This window comes from Paramormyrops kingsleyae, chromosome 20 (genome assembly GCF_048594095.1).
Source record: "Paramormyrops kingsleyae isolate MSU_618 chromosome 20, PKINGS_0.4, whole genome shotgun sequence".
In the NCBI taxonomy this organism is placed as follows: domain Eukaryota; kingdom Metazoa; phylum Chordata; class Actinopteri; order Osteoglossiformes; family Mormyridae; genus Paramormyrops; species Paramormyrops kingsleyae.
The window spans coordinates 21,089,790-21,108,431 of record NC_132816.1 but is presented as its reverse complement, the minus strand read 5'-3'; the positions used below and the strand labels follow the sequence as shown (position 1 = coordinate 21,108,431).

Below are 18,642 nucleotides of genomic sequence, written 5' to 3'. Positions count from 1 at the left end.
TCCTGAATGATCCATTAACATGTTTGTGGGTCATATTCTGATGCTGAAACTGGGACGGCCCGGCCTGGTGTTTGAGGCACGTAACAGGTGCTTGTACCAGCTGCGTAGATTGTTCCGGAGGCCTTTTCACACTGTTTGCAATGTTGAGTTGGAAAATGGCCAATGTGCATTAAACACCCACCCCAGTTTTTATATAGGCTTTTACACTTAACTGAGATAGAGAGTGTCCCATTATAGTTAATTAGCCACCAGTTAGAGTGGTTTATTTGTTTTATGTTGCGCTGTGATGGGTTTGATAATTGATTTTCTTGCACGTGTTTGTAACTGGTGACGAGACTTTGACATTCTGCTCCCCCCCCCCCAAAGGGGAGCGCAGCACGAGCTGACATGCTGATCGACTGGCGCTTAGAGAGGCTGGAAATTCAGGTTGCAGGGACGCGCTGGCGTGCAAGATGTCGCTCGTGCCTCCTCGCTCGAGTGCCCCTGGAATGTGGCCGCCGTGTGCCCCTGCCCCGATCGAGCCTTGTGACACGTAAACATGCTGGCTTATTGTTCCTCCGTGTGATGCGGAGGGCCATCCCGGCTCCTGCGGGCCCTCCCCGGCCGCTGGCTGCCCACACTTTGTTCGTTAGGGCTCCTTTCGAGGCCAAGCTGCATTGTATTATGGGAGATTTTCCTGCAGTTCCAACCGCGTGTCAAAAAGCCTTGCCCACCTCATTTTAAAAAGGCACATTTAGATTTAAAAAAAATGGAATGAATGGTCCTTGTTGCTGAGCAACAGCGGCTGAGCTCTGGTCAATGCTATAGTCTGGCCTTGGTGCGGTGGGGGGGGGGGGTCCTGTTCCTGTCAGTGCCCTTCAGACACTTCCTGGGTAACAGGATTTAGGATGTGTGAGTGCGTCACAGGAGCTCCAATGCCTGATGGGGTGCTTGGCCAGGGCCGGGGAGAGCTGTGGGTGCCGTCCTTCGTCAAACAGACTTGCTCCAAACGAAGATGGAGGACAGGAAAGGGATGGAGCCCCCGCTGGGGTCACGCTGAGGTCACGTGTCTCCTGTGACAATGTGGGCTGAGCCTGGTTCCTGTTCTCCTCTGAAGGCTGATTTTGGGCATGGAGAGCGAGGGACCGGATGCAGGGACTGGAAGGGCTCTGCAGCCACGTTCCTTACACAGTGCAGAGGCACTGGGCTCCGTGCATGAAATCTCCTCCCGCCACTGGTGCTGAAATACAGCTTTTGCTGGAGGGTTAGAAATAATTGGCAAGGCGGAACACTGACAGCAGCAGTGTGAGCTACTGCATCATCACGGGCCACACAGCAAGTCTCTGAAGCTGACACCAGGGGGCACTGTGGGGCCCAATTAATCGTGTAGACGTCTAAGGCAGAGAGAAAGCGGTCGTCGAGCCCTTCTGCATTCTGGTGGGGACCCAAAATCTTCATACGAAGGGCTCACTATACCCGCTTAACTCCACTCTGCCCCCCCCCCCCCACAGGTGCCAGTCACTGCTTACAGCACCTCTTCACTGTCGGCATGTTTGGGGGTGAATTCTCCTTTTGGACTCTGATCTGTTGCCGCACCACGCTGACTCCAGGTGTGACAGACCATCTGTCGCCGGGCCGGGTCGGTCAGTGTGCGGCGGTCCGTCCTGACCGTGGGGGCGTCGTGACCGCATGGGAACCGGGCATCGAACACGAGAGAGGAACACGAAGCCTCTGGTGACCTCAGAGAAACCGTCGGGAGATTCCTCAGAAAAGAATGACATCCGTCCAGTTCTGGCTCATGGCTCAGATGGAAGCGGGGAAGGGTGGGGGTTCATTAGAGTGCAGTGGTGGACGTCCCCCCACCTAATTAAATGGGGCAGTTTAACGGACAGCGTCACAAGGTACATTACCACAAAGAACATGGTACCACAAAGAACAAGTCATTTTTTATCATCTTTTTTTTTTTTTTACTTGAAAACATTTACACATTTGAGAACATGTTTCTCCTCACAGGGGAGCCATATTGGAACATCACGGCCCTGTTAGGAGAAGCAGAAACACCTCAGGACGTTTATAAAATAGGCAGACAATTAGTCCAAATGAGAAAGAAGTTACTAGAAAGATCAAAGGTGTAAATAATACTGTCGTCACATGTAACTCCAATCCCCTCCATCTTCTGCTGTATGCCTCGTCCTCAAACGCCTCGACCTCGTGCCACACCAACTGAGAGACCAACTGGGAGACCAACTGACAAGAGCGATGGCGTGGTGTTGGAGAGGTACTGGCACAAAACGATGCTGGGGTGGTGTGGGGTGGTGTGGGGGGGGGGCAGGCACTTATAATCTCACCTGAACTTACAGCCTCATTTTCCAGGGTTTATTTTGAAGGTTTGGGATCAGAACTGGTGCAAATCCAAAGGCTCCTGCAGCACCCTGACGTGGGCAGCAACTGGTCTTGTCACAATCGTGACGTTAGCAGAACCCTGACCCGCCTGTGGCGAGCACACCAGCTGGGGAGCGGCCCATCCTGGCAGGACCTGACCTCCGGCAAACGGGCACCGCGACTGGCAGGACAGACCCTGCAGCTGGTGCAGCGCCAAGACCGTTTACACGCTGCGTGTCGGCCGGACCCGACAGAGCGATGTCCTCTGTGGACGAGCCAAACGCAGAGGGGACAGAGACGGCCAAAAGGGACCCGGTCACCCGCAGGGTCGCGGATGGGCAATGCCGTCTCTGCTCAAAGGGAGGCTCGTGTCACAGAGATCAGTATCATGTCCGGTTATCGTTTCAGTATTAACTTTTTTAGTACAGGCAATCCCCAGGTTACAAACGAGATCCACTCCTGAAGTCTGTCTCTAAGTCGAATTTGTAGGTAAGTCGGAACAAGAAACGCAATCGATAATACAGTGAAAATAAAAGTAAATACAGTTCTGTACTGTGCCTGGAGGCGACGATCCGCTGAAGCCGTGCAGTGTTTTCAGGAGTCACAAAGCAGTGCATTTAATCCAAGTTAACCACTATTGTTAGCTGCAGGACCTGATTTGTAGCATATCTGCCTGATAATTCATCCTGTGGAGACAGCGCCCCCTATGGGTGTACTGCACGTGAGGTGTGTGCTCATTTAACTTGCATGAGGAGTTCAAGATCGTGCGTGAAAGACCCAGAAACATAGCTTAGCATGACGTGTGTGGCCTCCTGCTGATCTGGCCTGCGGACCCCCCCACCCCCACCTGGGACCATGCCACAACAGTCACTGCACTAAGGCTTCGTCATGTATTCAATCAGGATGTTTAGCTGGACGTAAATATCTGGGATTATCTGCTCACACGAAACACACGGCGCTGTCATTCCTCTGCTTTGGTCCCTCGATTCCTTCCCGCCACTTCTTGACATCCGCGGGATTAAGGGCGTTACCTGTCACCGCCAGACACGGTCAGCATGACTCGCTTCGGTAAACTTTCAGGTGTGGAGTTCTGCCAGTAGAACCTCTGCGCATGAAGGCGTTTCCTAAACAAACACGCTGCGTCACGTCCACTGCACGGCCCATGTGTGCAAATAGAGCGCGAAGGGTCACTCTTACGACACTACCCTGGCGAGACCCAAAGGCATGATGGGTAGCCCTGACAAAGTGCCCTATGGAATATGGGCCTTGTCAAGTCAGCCAATCAGGGGAGGGGGAGGGGCTCTGATACTGCTGTGAAAATGGTGTGGAGTTGAAACAGCCAAGCGGAAGGGTATTCTGTTATGAAACAGGGATGAACCAGTAGGCAGGGGGCTGGGGGTCTATGGAATGCCTTGTTTACATTGGGATTAGTCAAGAACCAACACAGCATGGATGGAACCCAGTGGAAAAAACGTTTAGCCAGACTGCTTAGATCCCCTTCCCAGAATGCAGCTGGTTGATTCAGTTTGTCCAACCAAGCTTTTTCCCCGGGGTTTCATGCAACGCCGCACTTCATGCCCTTTGAAGACCACAGTCGTCACTGCAGCAGTCTTGCTAGGAAATCTCACGCTATTGTTCTGCTTCAAGCCACCGTCACATGTAAAATATGGTACCTGACGGTGGAACCGGAGAAAATGAAAAGCGAGGAGAACAGTGTTCTGCAACAGAAGAGCCTAAGCCAGTCCTTACGGCAGACTAATAGTGCAAATTTCGCGGCAAAGTTCTACGTGGTTCTTATGATGTTGACAGTTTGCATTCCTCAAAAATGTGGCAGTTGTGATTATTGCAGGAATAAGGTGACAAGGGAATGCGATCCTCCCAGAACGTTCATACAGGTGTGGCCTTTTCCACATGACTAAACGTGGGCGTTTTGGGGGGGTGGGGGGGGAGTCGCATTTCTGGAAGTTTCCCCCCGGAGCGGTCACTTGCTCTGAGTCCAGCCCAGAAGCAGCAACGTCTAACGACAAGCGATATGTTCCACGCAGCGGGAGGTGGGTCCGGACCTGTGCGGACTTTGCTCACGCTTCAGACCAGCTTCTCCATATCTGAGAAAAAAAAACAAAAGGAGTTCTTAATTATGTCTCTCATTTCCATTGGCTAATGTCCGTTTTGCAAGGCAGCCGGGAATAAACGCCCTTATGAAAGGAACATACATCCAGCAATACTGTGGAGTGTCGTACTGCCGGGCTGTTCTAACATCGCGCAAGGGCATAGCTTTGGGGTGAGCACTGGGGGGGTGTGAGGTCTCCACCCATTTAAGGGGGTCCAGGGGGTTGTATTGGCTGGTTTTAATTTACCCCATGAGATCGCGTGTCCTATCTTGATGTTAAAAGTTATCACGCGTGTGCCGATCCAGACTGTAAAGCACTTACACCTGACTGCCTTTACCCGCCTGTTTTTCAAACACTGCCACGTGGCCGAGAGGGACGTCTGCAGAACCGATGAGGCTGCAAGGTCATGGCTAAACCCCTGGGGGCCCCCTGCTGGCGGGAGAAGTGTATCACAGCACATCCGGCCCTCAGAGTGGTACAACCCCTCCCCCTTTTTTTGGGGACAAGGTCACGCACACACGCGCACACACAGGAAGGCAGTCCTAATTAATTAGTGGGGAATTGCTGCTGAGTGTACTCCCAGGGGGGGGAGGGGGCAGGGGCAGGCTGAAAATTGCCCTTTGAAGAGGAGGCAGGAGGGGAGGGCCCCCAGATGCTCTGCCTGTTAGTCAAGACCAAGCAAGGAGCCAGCGCGACCCCTGCCACGCTCGCCTCTGACCATGAGAGTACAAACAACCCCCCCCCGTGAGTCTAGTCCCAACGCCGTCGTTAGCACTAGGCACTGACAGCGCCGCCCTGCAGGCGTACATGAAGATTGCATGGTGTGGTAACATCTCCCATTTTAAATGGACGGATACGCAATGACGTATGCGTTTAAAAAATGACAAATCCCTAGTTAATATAAACCTCTTATGTAAAGATGTGGGTCTAAAATAGATGGACGGAAAGCATCACTGATGCGTACAGACACACACACACATGCACACACACACACGGTCTGAAAGCCTCTTACCGCTGGTCTTCGTTGCCATGGCAACCTATCCAGCCCATTCCTGTCCGGTGCACGCAGGTTCTGTCCGGATGACACACCTCAGAGCCTGCTGATGCCCCCCCCCCCCCTTGTCTCTCCTCCTTGACACTTCCTGCCCTGGGCCTGTAGCTCCCATAGAGATACACCAACTGGCTGCTTTGGACCCAGCTGGACCCGGTGGGACCAGCTCCATCACAGGCATCACTCGCCCCCACCCTCCCTGCTTGTCCGATCTATGAATCCCACAGCCGTATGCCAATCAAGTCCTGGCAACGCCCCCCCCCCACACACAGTTCTGCCCATATTGTGAAGGTGGTCTCCCTCACAGGGCTCCGACGAGGCCCTCATAGAAGGCTAATACTGACATCCGGAGACTTCCACTTGCACCCTGACCGGCCCGTCCCATCGGCCTTGCTCTCCGTCCCGCCATTATTTACATGAAAGTTCCATGGGGGCAGGACAGAGAATCATGACAGGTAACATTTCTGGCACCGTCAGACACCTGTGTGGCTCCTTCAGTGTCAAAGGGTCAAGCTCTGCTGCAAAGGATCCTGGGACTTTGGGGGGGCGTCTGTGAGTCAATGTGCCCCCGCCTGGGGTCTGCTGAGGTAGATTTGTGTTTGCAGGATAAATGTCGGAGCATTTTTATGTATTATTTTAGCGCCATTGTGTGTGTGTGTGTGTGTGTGTGTGTGTGTGTTGCATGGGTCAACAAGATGGCGGAAAGCTGCAAAAAGCTCTGGGTGTGTCAGCCATCTAGTACCACCCTATTCGCCAGGTGGCCAACGGCTTAAAAAAGGGAGCAGTTAGTCCACCCCACAACTAAGGGGCGCTACACAGAACTCTCGTCCGGCTGGCTGGTCACCAGCTGGGTGTGCTTCCTCTTTTCCAGGATACGGTTCAGCTCCTCGGTGAAGGAGTGGTAGAGCGGCGACGTGCTCTCAGGGTCGGCCTGCCTCAGGAGCATATAGCTGTTCCCGTTCATCTTGCGCAGGACGCTGGGCAGCGTCGCTGACAGCCCGTTGGCGTATTCCGAGGCCGGCAGGGGCGGAGGTGCCGGCAGGGGCGGAGCCTCGGGGAGGGGCGGCTCCTTACCAGGAGATAGCTGACCCTCGCCGGGGACGATCTGCAGGAAGCCACCGCCGGTGCTGCCCTCGGCCCCGCTGTCCTCAGCCTCCTCCCACTTGCCGTTGCAGCGGCTGGAGATGGTCTTGAGCTCCAGGTGGGAGCTGCGCTTGCGCTCGGCGCCGCCCTGCTGGTGACTCAGCCGCTTGCCCCTGTGTGGACCCGCCACGGCGCAGAAGGACACATAGAGGAGCACGGTGGTCAGCACGAGGCACAGGCCGCCCAGGATGGCCACCAGCGAGATGTAGAGTGTCTCCATGTTCCGGAAGGTCTGTGGCAGCGGTGCGGGCGGCGAGGGCAGTGGCTGTTCGGTGGGTGGGTCTGGCAGGGATGTGGGCTCTCCTGGGCCCGGCCGGACCCACATGGCGTAGATGGCCACCGGGATGCGCAGCCCGTTCTCTGCGGCCAGGCAGATGTAGCGACCGCTCTGCTCGGGTCGGGCACCAATCAACAGCAGCCCGTCAGTCCCAACCCGGTAGCCCGAGTCCAGCCCGTAGCCCTGCAGCTCGCGGCCGTCCATCGTCCACTGCGGCGTCGCCAGGTTGGAGCGCAGCTCGCACTGCAGGAGCACATCGTCACCGGACATGACGGAGCGCTTGCGGCGGATTGTGGAGTCTGCAGGGAGGTACACTCCATTAGCGGGATCTGGCCTTTAAAACGCTGGAATGCTGTTGGCGTGTCATGTGATCTGAGTGTGACGTTTGGTTCACTTTGTTGCCGGATTTAATAGCAGTGCCCTCAACAGGAAGGCCTGGTATCACACTCCCGACAGCTAGGGGGCAGTGTGGAGCAGTTATCTGGATTGCCATATAAGCAGAGCCACAAATACTAAACAGGTAGGGGTTTGGTGGGAGCTGCCCAAGGACTGGGTTATAGTTATGGTTAAGGTTAAGATGTGAATGTTTACCACCACTGAATCCAATACCACCTGAAGTTGGGGGCCCCCCTATTGGGGGCCCACGATTAGCATGGAGCCCCATGGGGTCACACACTGTTAAGTCTGGAAGTGGGCGGGGCCACACTCACCATCCTCCTTGGGGTTTCCACAGCCCCGGTTCCCTTCAGTGACGTCCTGGACAAGGCTGGACCTGCCAGGAGGCGGGGCATAGAGTAAGTCCACGTCCCGCAGTGGCGCCGCTCTCTTCCTCTCACACTCGTGCCCATACCCCAGTGAACACGTTTAAATCACACGTGCACACGTGCATCCCGTGTTTTCCCGCATATGTACAGCAGCACGAGAGCAGATAAGATGTAAAGATTTCTGCCCCGGGATGAACCGCCCCCCCTCCCCCCCCAGTTGGACAGGCCCTCACCTGTCTGCACGGGACTGCACCTCTACGCAGGCGGCCCCATCCCAAGCACACAGGGGGTCCCGAGCGAAAACACAGTCATAGCAGGAGGAGTAGCGTCCGCACGTGGAGAGGGGCAGCTGGAGGACAGCGGAGGGGGAGCCCACGTAGACGCTCCTCTGTAGGGGGGCAGAGAGGGACATGTTAGCATGTTTACGTCCCGCCACACAAAGCCAACGTAGCACAGATGCTTGTCTGCAGCATCCCTGTATTTACATGACGGGAAACAGGCCCTGACACGTCAGTTCACGGCATTAAATCAGCCAACAGGAGGTGTCCTCCGGGGTTTACTGCTCCTCGTCATTTTCTTGTTCAGGCTTTTAATGACACATAGCCAGTGGTGGCATTTAGTCCCACTCATACTATGCATTTGCATGGCGCCCCAGAGGTTTGACCCCCTCTGTTGACCACAAACAGTCATTACACTAAGTATTAAAGAAAACTCTCCTTATTTAGGAGATGTTGAAGCAGCGTGCTCTGCTAACCAGCTAGTTAGCGATGATCTTCTGACTCTGCTTGACATTTACATGAATACCGATGGATTCTGCACGTGAACGTGAACCCAAACCCTAAACGATGATCAGATTGGTGCCGACATGAACATCACCTGTGCCTGTGAGATCACGATCTTCTCGACCGGCTGGGGCTTCTGAAAGAGCTGCAGCTCCTCAGTGATGTGCACCTGACCTCTGACCTCTACGGCCCTGTGCAACCAGCCATCATCTGTGTGGGGGAGGAGAACATTTCAAACTGGATTTAGGGAAGCACTTCTTTACACAGCGTGTAGTCAGAGTATGGAATAGTCTTCCTGATAACGTAGTGCAAGCTGAATCCTTGGGTTCCTTTAAATCAGAGCTAGATAAGATTTTAACAACTCTGAGCTATTAGTTAAGTTCTCCCCAAGCGAGCTTGATGGGCTGAATGGCCTCCTCTCGTTTGTATAGTTCTTATGTTCTTATCACTCAGACAACATTCTCATAACATTCCGGGAACGTAAGTCTGCCTGGGCCTAACGGGCCCCATAAAGTCATCAGCAGAACAGGTACGACAGAGAACCATCGATGAATAACCAGGATGAAGGTATTTCTCACAATCCTGCAAAGAATGTGGCCACGTGAGTCATACTTGGAGGTCAGAGGTCACCACCGACCCACCTGTCCCGATGAAAAGCAGATCGTACTGTTGACCGTCCAGCGCGGCCACCCTGAGCACAGCAATCTGGGTGTAGCTGACCCTCCTCTTGACCAGCAGGGGGCGATTTTCCATGGGGCGGATGTGCTGGGACACCAGCGGGTGTCTGCGTACGAAGTTAAGCACGTCGTCCGGAAGGTCGCGCGAGGAGTTGATGCCCTTCGCCCTGAATGCGTCCGTGATGCACTGGGGGGCAGGGGGGGCAATCAAATAAACAGCATGACTTGTGGCTGCAACTGCGAGGGTCATTGTACAGTCATGCCTTTTGCATGCTGTGTGTCATGTGTGACCATGTAAGTAACAGAAACGGCGGCGCTGCCTTCACCAGCCATGGAGCTCGACAGCCCTACAGCCAGTTCCTCCAGTTACACATTCACCTGCCTTCTACAGAATGACACTGGGGATTCCAGCTGGGTTCTCACCTCTCCCTACACAGTGACGTCACTCACTGCTTAAACTGGCACGGAAATGTGGCTTCCGCGTTGATGTTTCTGGAAGGGGCTGTCAGGATGGGCTGGCTGTCTCGTGCTTAATGAATGTCGCCTTAATCCTGGCTAAGCCTGACAGCTTCCTGTAAACCTGACTGACTGTTAGGGTCTCGAGGTTGAGGGGTCAGACGCTGACTTTTTAAAGTATCTTTTTTGATACTAAGCGTCTTTTAAAACAGCTTGTGGAATTTGTATGTGGGGTACTGGCAGCTCCCAGCATGCAGTATGGTGGCGTATGGGAGCTCACCGAGCCGGGTCGTGGTTCCGGAACATTCCCTCTGTATTCCGTCCACTTGGAGTCCTCGTTCTCCATGTAGGGCCCGTCGAAGGCGTTCTGCACTTCCTTGATGGAATAGCGGCACACTGCAGACGTTTTCACATTTTTCCTGTGGAAGAGCGTTTTTCCGCAGGTGAGGAGCAAGGTTAACGATTCTACAGCCATAGACTGGGGGCTTCTGCTCTGCTCGGGGTGTGAATTTCCATTGAGAGAGATTGTAAAGACCATAAGTGACTCAGGCTCCTGGCAGTTTGGGTGCAGCTTACGGGCTGGACAATTGCATGTGGAGAATGACAGGGAAACGGGCCGGGCCGTCAGCGCTGAAAGAACTGATCCTGGATCAGTTTGTTCATCGCGATGACAGGCTGAGACTGCTTCAGGACCCATTTGGCCGTTTCTGTCTGTAAACTGGAACATCCGGTCTGTCAAACGACTAACTGGCGTGGGACACGTCGCTGGCAAACTCACTGTGACTTGATACAGAACCAAAGGGAGTCAGAGCAGCCGATACGGAGCCAAAGGAAGTCATGACAGCTGATACAGCCAAAAGGAGTCTGGGCAGCCGTTATAGAGTCAAAGGGAGTCAGGGCAGCCATTACAGAGACAAAGGGAGTCAGGGCAGCCGATACAGAGTTAAAGGGAGTCAGGGCAGCCGATATAGAGTTAAAGGGAGTCAGAGTAGCCGAAACAGAGCCAAAGAGAGTCAGGGTGGCTGATACAGATCCAAAGGGAGTCAGAGCAACCAATACAGAGCCAAAAGGAGTCAGGGCAGCCGATACAGAGCCAAAGGGAGTCAGGGCGACCGATACAGAGCCAAAGGGAGTCAGGGCGACCGATACAGAGCCAAAGGGAGTCAGGGCAGCCGATACAGAGCCAAAGGGAGTCAGGGCGACCGATACAGAGCCAAAGGGAGTCAGGGCGGCCGATACAGAGCCCAAGGGTGTCCGGTCAGCTGGACAAAAATATGTGGGGGGGAGGTGCTTGGAGAGGAGGGAGAAGCTGGAAAAAGATAGAAGAAGACAAAAGACTAAGAGCAGAGCAGGGGATGCTTCGCCCTTGATGATTTTTAATCTTCTGCAACTGTCTCTCCAATTCAGACCAGTGCTCCACTGTTGCATAACATTCACAAGAGATGGAGAGATGACTTGCAAAAGGTGACTGATATGGGAGGCAGCACCCCTAGTGGCTGGAGGCTAATAGGCAACTACCAATGAATCCATTCTGGTCAAACAGAGCCTTCTCAAAGTTTTATACTCTCCCCATATAATCATGTAAACCCAAAATGAGGGATGAGATTTAGATGCATTCGAGTTCCACTGTGTTTATCACACCTGGGTAGTATTGTGCATTATATAGATCAGAGGTACTCAAATTGGTGGACTATGGTCTGCGTCCAGACCGAAACACAACATAATCCAGACCCATCCCCAAAAGATTCACCAAGCAGCCGTCCCTGCAGCCCACACACTAGAACCCCGAGGGTCGATCTGCGGAGCGCCGGCACGGCACCTGGAGGGTGGGCTTTAAACATGGATGCTTTGCTGGCTCTTTAGAGCCCAGTGCCGGGGGAGGGGACCTGGAGGGGACCTGGAGGGTTCTCGATGTCCTCACCAGCCTCAGGAGATGAAACACGGTTTTATTCAGCCTCGATCCCTGGCCCACTTCTCTGACACACATCCACCCAGTAATCAGCTCAGATTTTCCCAAACACCCCAAGCCAGGTCTCATTAGGGCACTGCCCTGACCCCACCCCCTACTGAATGACACGCCCCCAGAGCCCAGCTCCACCCACAACCCTTCCTGCAGTCCCAGGCTCACCCAGATCTCTGCATCCTTCACAGTTTATCATTATATTATTTTTAAAATGACTGTAAGACCCTTTTCTTAACATAGACTGTAAAGTTCCCCTTATTCCTCGTTGGTATTTCCTTTTTTGTTATTATTATTTGAAGCTGTTCTGTTTAACCTACATTTGTTTGAATAATGTCAGTTTTAATAAACACTGCAGCTCAGCAAACGTCCCAGTTCTCGGTCGACTGGCTTAATTTGATAGAAGTTAAATTAAAAGACGCATTAAAAATGATTACAGAGCCGAGGCCCAAATCCCGCCCCCAGGGCTGGCTCTACCAATGGCTTTCTCCTCCTTCCCCTCATGACCCGCCCTTTCCCCAAATCCCGCCCCCAGGGCTGGCTCTACCAATGGCTTTCTCCTCCTTCCCCTCATGACCCGCCCTTTCCCCAAATCCCGCCCCCAGGGCTGGCTCTACCAATGGCTTTCTCCTCCTTCCCCTCATGACCCGCCCTTTCCCCAAATCCCGCTCCAGCCTCACCACTCCAGGCCGAAGATGCCGTAGAAGATGCTGTCCTGGGAGGCCTGTCCTGGGGCCTCCATGACGAAGACGTCACGCAGCACATTGAGGTGGAACTCGTAGTCGGGGATGGAGCACAGCAGCCGAGCCTTCAGGAAGGAGGTCCACTTCTTCTGCAGGGTGCGCTGGCCCCCCCAGTCCCCCTGGAGGAGCAGATGGAGGAGCGGCGGTCGGTAAGGGGGGGGCACCACAGTCACACTCTCTTGAGCTTTATGATGGGGGGGGGGGGTAACTAAATCAAACTCTGGTGGCCAGTCGCTGCTCTATTAATTAAGGAAATGGATCAGAGACAAGGGTCAAAGGTCACATGCAGAGTGATGTGGGCTGCAGTAAATGACATCATATGCCGGAGGGATCCATCCAAACGTTGCGGGGCTGAAACCTCGGAATGAACTTCCCAGATGTGCCCTGTCCCTCCTGCCGTATCTGGGCTCACCATCAAACACGGAGCGAGTTCAGACCAGCCTGCCCCGAGATTGGGCAAGAGCTCTGAGCTCCCGAGGGAAAGAACACAGACACGCACGGGTGCAGAGGCGAGCGGCAGCATGCCCGCACCGAGGCGACAAACGAGATTCCCACACACACGCACACACACACACACACACACACACACACACACGTGCCGTTAGGCAGACCTCAGCCTTGTCTGTGTTGCTACTGCATCACGTGTTTTAAACATTATGGCTCATGCTGAGTCTTCGTTACCATATTAATTATCCCTCTAATTACTCTTCAGCCATCAGAGGATTGGATCCAAAAGCTCAGGGCCAGAGGGGCCGGAGCGGCCAGGAGTATCACCTGGATGGGGGCTCTCTCTCCCTGCATTTTTTGGGATTTGCTGAGCCCGACCTGCACATGCTCCTTGCTCCCGTGTTCTCTGACCGCCACTTTGACTGTTCCCTGCCCCCACGCCATGAGTCATGTGACGGCCATTTAGCCGGCGGGGGACACCGGCGGACCTACACCGCCGCAGCTCAGCATCGTCCCTCCACTCTGAGGCCTGATGTATTCGCTGGCCTGGTTACCAGTCAGTGCAGCATCGGCCGTGGATTTAAAAGCAGTCCTGACTGGGGACCAGAAACTAACCTTTGGTAGGAGCTGACTGGAGTATCTGCAAGGGCTGTGTGCAATAATGAGACAGCGTGAACCATGCGTTCTGAGAGCAAACATTCACCTGGTAGGAATGCTTCTATCTGAGAGGGAGCATCAATCTCATCACAACCATGATTTCTGCGAGGGAGTATTAGTCTCATTAGAACCATGATTTCTGCAAGGGAGCGTCAATCTTATCAGAACCATGTACTCTCAGAGTCAGTGTTCCGTCTCATTAGAACCATGCTTTCTGCAAGGGAGTATTAATCTCATTAGAACCATGCTGTCTGCAAGGAAGCGTCAATCTCATCAGAACCATGCACTCTCAGAGTGAGTGTTCCGTCTCATTAGATCCATGGAGGGAGCATTAATCACATTAGAACCAAGCTTCTATAGAGGAAGGAACAGTCACTGCATCATCAACTTTATCAAAGCCACCAGTGGTGGAGATGAAGGTGGATTTGGACATTGTCATGGTGACGGTAAGCGGTGACGTGGGTGCTGGTATCTGTCGATGTCTGTTTAACGTTACGGCTGACGCACCTTACACACGCGAGCCACCCTGGCCACTCTGGTCTGACTGTAGTAGGCCGTCTGCTCCTGACTCCTCTCCGTGAAGAAAAAGTAGATCTTGTCATCATCCCCAATGGAGCTGTTGATGCTCTCCCGCAGCATGGCGGATCCCACAAAGTCGGCCTCTGGAACCACACATATCGCCCCCTCAGCCTGGGATTCAAGTCACAGGCAAACAGCCCCCATCCAGCACAGGGTATTTTACACATTTGCACTACTGGATGCTCATCAGGGCAGATCACCTGACGCAGGTTTGAATCCAACTTCAGGCACCAAACGTCACAGTAAACCGCCATTCCACAAAAAAGTTTTCTTTAAAAAACAGCGGCATACAAAGTGAGTACACAAGACCACTAGTGAAACCAACAAAATCAGTGAAAACAATGAAACCGGCAAAACCAGTGAATCCAGATAAACCAGTGAAACCAGCAAAACAAATGAAACTAGAGAAACCACTGACAGCAGCCTCTATGACCCCATGACTCTAGGTTTTGACACCACTGGTCACCTCATGAAAACAATTTAATATCGTAAAAACTTAAACTGTACTAGGCAGGATTGTGTTTGTTTCTTGATAAAAAGTTTGTGTATGTGAAGAACTATCATTGCACCTCAGCAACAACTGCTGGGTCCATCTGAAGATTTGGGCAGAATTCACTTTTTGTGTGCCCTGAAAGATGCACTCACACGAGACATACAGAGTGAAAGATGCACTCACACGTGACACATGGAGTAAAAAATGCACTCACATGTGACACATGGAGAAAAATATGCATTCACACGAGACACATGGAGTGAAAGATGCCCTCACACGTGACACATGGAGTGAAAGATGCCCTCACACATGACATAACGGAGTGAAAGATGCCCTCACACGTGACACATGGAGAGAAAGATGCACTCACACGTGACACATGGAGAGAAAGATGCACTCACACGTGACACATGGAGAGACAGATGCATTCACACGTGACATACAGAGTGAAAGATGAACTCACATGTGACACATGGAGAGAAAGATGCACTCACACGTGACACATGGAGAGAAAGATGCACTCACACGTGACACATGGAGAGACAGATGCACTCACACGTGACACACAGAGTGAAAGATGCACTCACATGTGACACATGGAGAGAAAGATGCACTCACACGTGACACATGGAGAGAAAGATGCACTCACATGTGACACATGGAGAGAAAGATGCACTCACACGTGACATACGTGGCCCAGCTTGCCCCTCTAAGCAGCATGGATACAAACATGGCTGCCCACAGGACCACCTTTTGCACGTCACGTACAAATATGCAACCGTGACTTGGGCTGCCTCTCGCACGAGTTTATATTGTGAGCAAATATTTGCAAAGCAGTTTATAAATATTGATGCAGGATGCGGGCCTGGTGTCCGGCGCTGGGCCGGGCCGAGATCCATCGGGCTGGTGTGAATGGCTCCATTCGACCACCTGCTGAGGTTCTGGGACAAATCGTGCTCATGTCACCCCTTTATCCCCCAATACATGCACATTGACACCAGCAGTGGGGGGGTGTTCCACAAGGCCTTTATCTGCGTTCCCTTACATTTAGCTCAGACTACCTCAAATCCAATAAGCAAGAAATCCTGTTTCATGGTACACCCCCCTGTAAGGGTCACTGGAGTGTCCAAGTCAGCCCAAGACAACCCCCCCTGCCCCCCAGCAGGCCTCACCGAGCAGCCAGCGGATGGGACCTTCTTCAGTCTTCACCACAGGGTTGGGAAAGTTTCGACGGATGTCGGGGGAGCTGCGGAAATCATACTGCGTGGCCGTGTACATCTCGCCATCTGGCAGGGCGTGAGGGGGTGTATGTATCAGTCAGTCCATCCGGCTCTGATGCTGATATGAAAGAGGTCAGTCACAGGCACACACACACATGAACACACACACACACACACACACACATGAACACACACACACACACACACACACACACACTCACACACACAAAAATGAGACGTGTCAGCTCCCAACTCTATCCCAGTCACCTGAGAACCACCTGCACCGCCCCCTAGAGGAAGCATCTTCACATAACAAGAGACTCTGCGGTCCGATAACCATGCCGGTTGACAGACTTGCTGTGACAACGGAGGCTCCGCCCCCTTACCCACGAAGAGGCCGGTGTGTCCTTTAGCTGGGTCGTAAGGACACTTCTCGCGACCTTCCTCGAAGCGCGAAGTGAAGGTGAACCGTTCGGAGTCCTGCAGGAGCGGCGGACAAAGGGCTTGTGAGGAGGAGGCTTGGAGACCCTCACCCACCACCTCCCACCCAAGTATGTCTGTGACAGGCCAGTTGGGGGGGGTCTTACGATGTAGACGCAGAGTGGCCGGAAGGCATTGGTGCCACAGGCGTACAGGTGGGTCTCGTTGAACCTCTGCAGGAACCGGATGTGGTTGAAGCACTCGGTCTGAGGGGAGCACAGAGAAGAAGAGCTTCAGGCAGGGGAGGGGGGCGGCCGCACGCTCCCCGAAACCAGCCTGCAGTCCGTCTGAAAGGCCTGTAAGCAAGACCTGGGGAGCAGGAAGCGAGTTTGGAGGGGAGAACCTGTGCGGCCTGGCAGCTGGGGAGCTCACACACACATACACACACACACACACACAGACAGCACACACACACACACACACACACTCACACACAGGACACACACACACAGACAGCACACACACACACACAGACAGACAGACACACACACATACACACACACAGACACACACAGAGACAGACAGACACACACACAGCACACACACACACACACACACACACACAGGACACACACACACACACACACACACACACACACCTGATTGTCTCGCCCTTTGTTCACACACTGCTGCTTCTGTCCAGCTGAAGCCTCCCAGCGGATCTGAAACAAACAAACCAGCCACATCAGGGTCCTGCTTACAGAGGGGGGGTGACCCTCTTGCCCCACCCTCTCATTTTCCCAGTAAAGCCTCCAGCGTAAAAGAGGCAGGCACCCTGCACAGGGCACCTCGGACCCGGACTCACAGACTGGTTGCCGCCGGGAGCAGAGATGTTGCGGGCGTCCAGGGCGTAGAGCACCTCGCGCGCGCCCACGTAGAGCACGGCCTCGCTGTCCTCCAGCAGCAGCGTGCTGTAGTTACGCGCCCAACTGGAACCAAAGCGCCGGCATCCCAGCAGCCCTGGAGCAGCAAAGGGCCACAGTCAGAGACTCCGGCCAGAGTCCAGGCGCTTGGGAGTTTGTGGTGTGTGTGTGGATGGATGGATGGATGGATGGATGGATGGATGGATGGATAACCAAAACAATATTAACATTGCCTGACTTGTTCTCGAAGGGATGGAACACAAAGCCGTGTGATAGGGGATGGAGGTAGGAACCAGTGATGATGAGTTACCAAACTGGGGGGGTGGGGGCCAAAATCACAGCTGGAGGGGACAGGCCTCAGGGTGTGGGGTGTGTTCTAATATGACCAGTGATCAGACACATATGAAGTGACCCCGCACCCCAGTCTGTGCCCCCCGAACTCCAAATCCGGATGCAGCCCCCGTAAATTGTGACCTCCTCTGCCTCCTGCCCCCCGTTTCCACCCCCAGCCCCCTTGTCTGCACCCCAGCGCTGACCCCTGACCCCGTCCAGTTAGTATACACTAACCCTAACACCCCTGTGAGTATCCCACCGTCTATAAGGCCTCTGAGCTCTACCCAGCACCCCGCCCCCCATGTCTCTGCCACAGGACAGGTGCATTATGGGATGCCCCACTTTCCTTTTCGAGGTCTGACTATGTGGGCTGCTCCTTTCTGGGCCATGCTGGTACATGTGAGCTCTGTGGGATTGCTGTGCTACATTACCCCTGCCCGCCAGGGGGGGGCGCCAACCACAGCTGCCCTCTATCTGGGGCTGCTACCTCTCCCACTCTCTTCCTCCCCTCTTTCTCATCATCCCCTTCCTCTTACACTTCTCGGTCACCTCCACTGTCACCTTTTCCTCCTTGCTCTTTCTCCTCCTCAATTCCTCCTCCTCAATCCCTCCTTCTCTATCCCTCCTGCTCTCCCTGTTGGCCTTGCTGTGGACCTGCCTTCCCCCCTTACAGACTGGGAGTCCCCCCCCCCCATCAAGCTGCAGTACCTGGGCAGCAGCTCGCTAGCTTGCTGGGGGGGGACACCCCTGCTCCATGCTCCCTGCTGACTCACCTCCCCACCTCCCTGTCTCTCCTGTACACCTCGGCCCCCATACAAAAGCCAGACAGGCCTGCCAACCAAAAGCTCTGCTGCTTATAGATGAGATACTCTACAGCTGTCCGCACTGACCCCACTGCTGCACTGACCCCACTGCTGTACTGATCTCACTGCTGCACTGACCCCACTGCTGCACTGATCTCACTGCTGCACTGACCCCACTGCTGCACTGATCTCACTGCTGCACTGACCCCACTGCTGCACTGATCTCACTGCTGCACTGACCCCACTGCTGTACTGATCTCACTGCTGCACTGACCCCACTGCTGCACTGACCCCACTGCTGCACTGATCTCACTGCTGCACTAACCCCACTGCTGCACTAACCCCACTGCTGTACTGATCTCACTGCTGCACTGACCCCACTGCTGCACTGATCTCACTGCTGCACTGATCCCACTGCTGCACTGATCTCACTGCTGCACTG

The 18,642-nt window shown here is 53.9% G+C and overlaps 1 protein-coding gene across 4 annotated transcripts in view; it reads right to left on the bottom strand.

Annotated features, from left to right (window-relative positions):
* Positions 1-1,922: 1,922 nt before the first annotated feature.
* The window catches only part of sema4gb (sema domain, immunoglobulin domain (Ig), transmembrane domain (TM) and short cytoplasmic domain, (semaphorin) 4Gb), a 31,024-nt gene continuing 14,304 nt past the window's right edge, over positions 1,923-18,642 (bottom strand). For 3 of the 4 annotated variants that reach the window (XM_072703272.1, XM_072703271.1, XM_072703269.1), the window contains 14 exons: positions 17,007-17,161; positions 16,801-16,863; positions 16,309-16,407; positions 16,108-16,201; positions 15,674-15,787; positions 13,937-14,091; positions 12,263-12,444; positions 9,903-10,041; positions 9,131-9,353; positions 8,584-8,699; positions 7,941-8,095; positions 7,654-7,715; positions 5,485-7,242; positions 1,923-4,466 (listed from right to left, as the gene is read on the bottom strand). In XM_072703272.1, the coding sequence (XP_072559373.1) occupies positions 6,335-7,242; positions 7,654-7,715; positions 7,941-8,095; positions 8,584-8,699; positions 9,131-9,353; positions 9,903-10,041; positions 12,263-12,444; positions 13,937-14,091; positions 15,674-15,787; positions 16,108-16,201; positions 16,309-16,407; positions 16,801-16,863; positions 17,007-17,161 (2,465 nt within the window). In that variant the 3' untranslated portion in view covers positions 1,923-4,466; positions 5,485-6,334. Of the gene's footprint in view, positions 4,467-4,793; positions 4,902-5,484; positions 7,243-7,653; positions 7,716-7,940; positions 8,096-8,583; positions 8,700-9,130; positions 9,354-9,902; positions 10,042-12,262; positions 12,445-13,936; positions 14,092-15,673; positions 15,788-16,107; positions 16,202-16,308; positions 16,408-16,800; positions 16,864-17,006; positions 17,162-18,642 lie in introns of all 4 variants that reach the window. The other variant, XM_072703270.1, reaches the window with a different exon arrangement.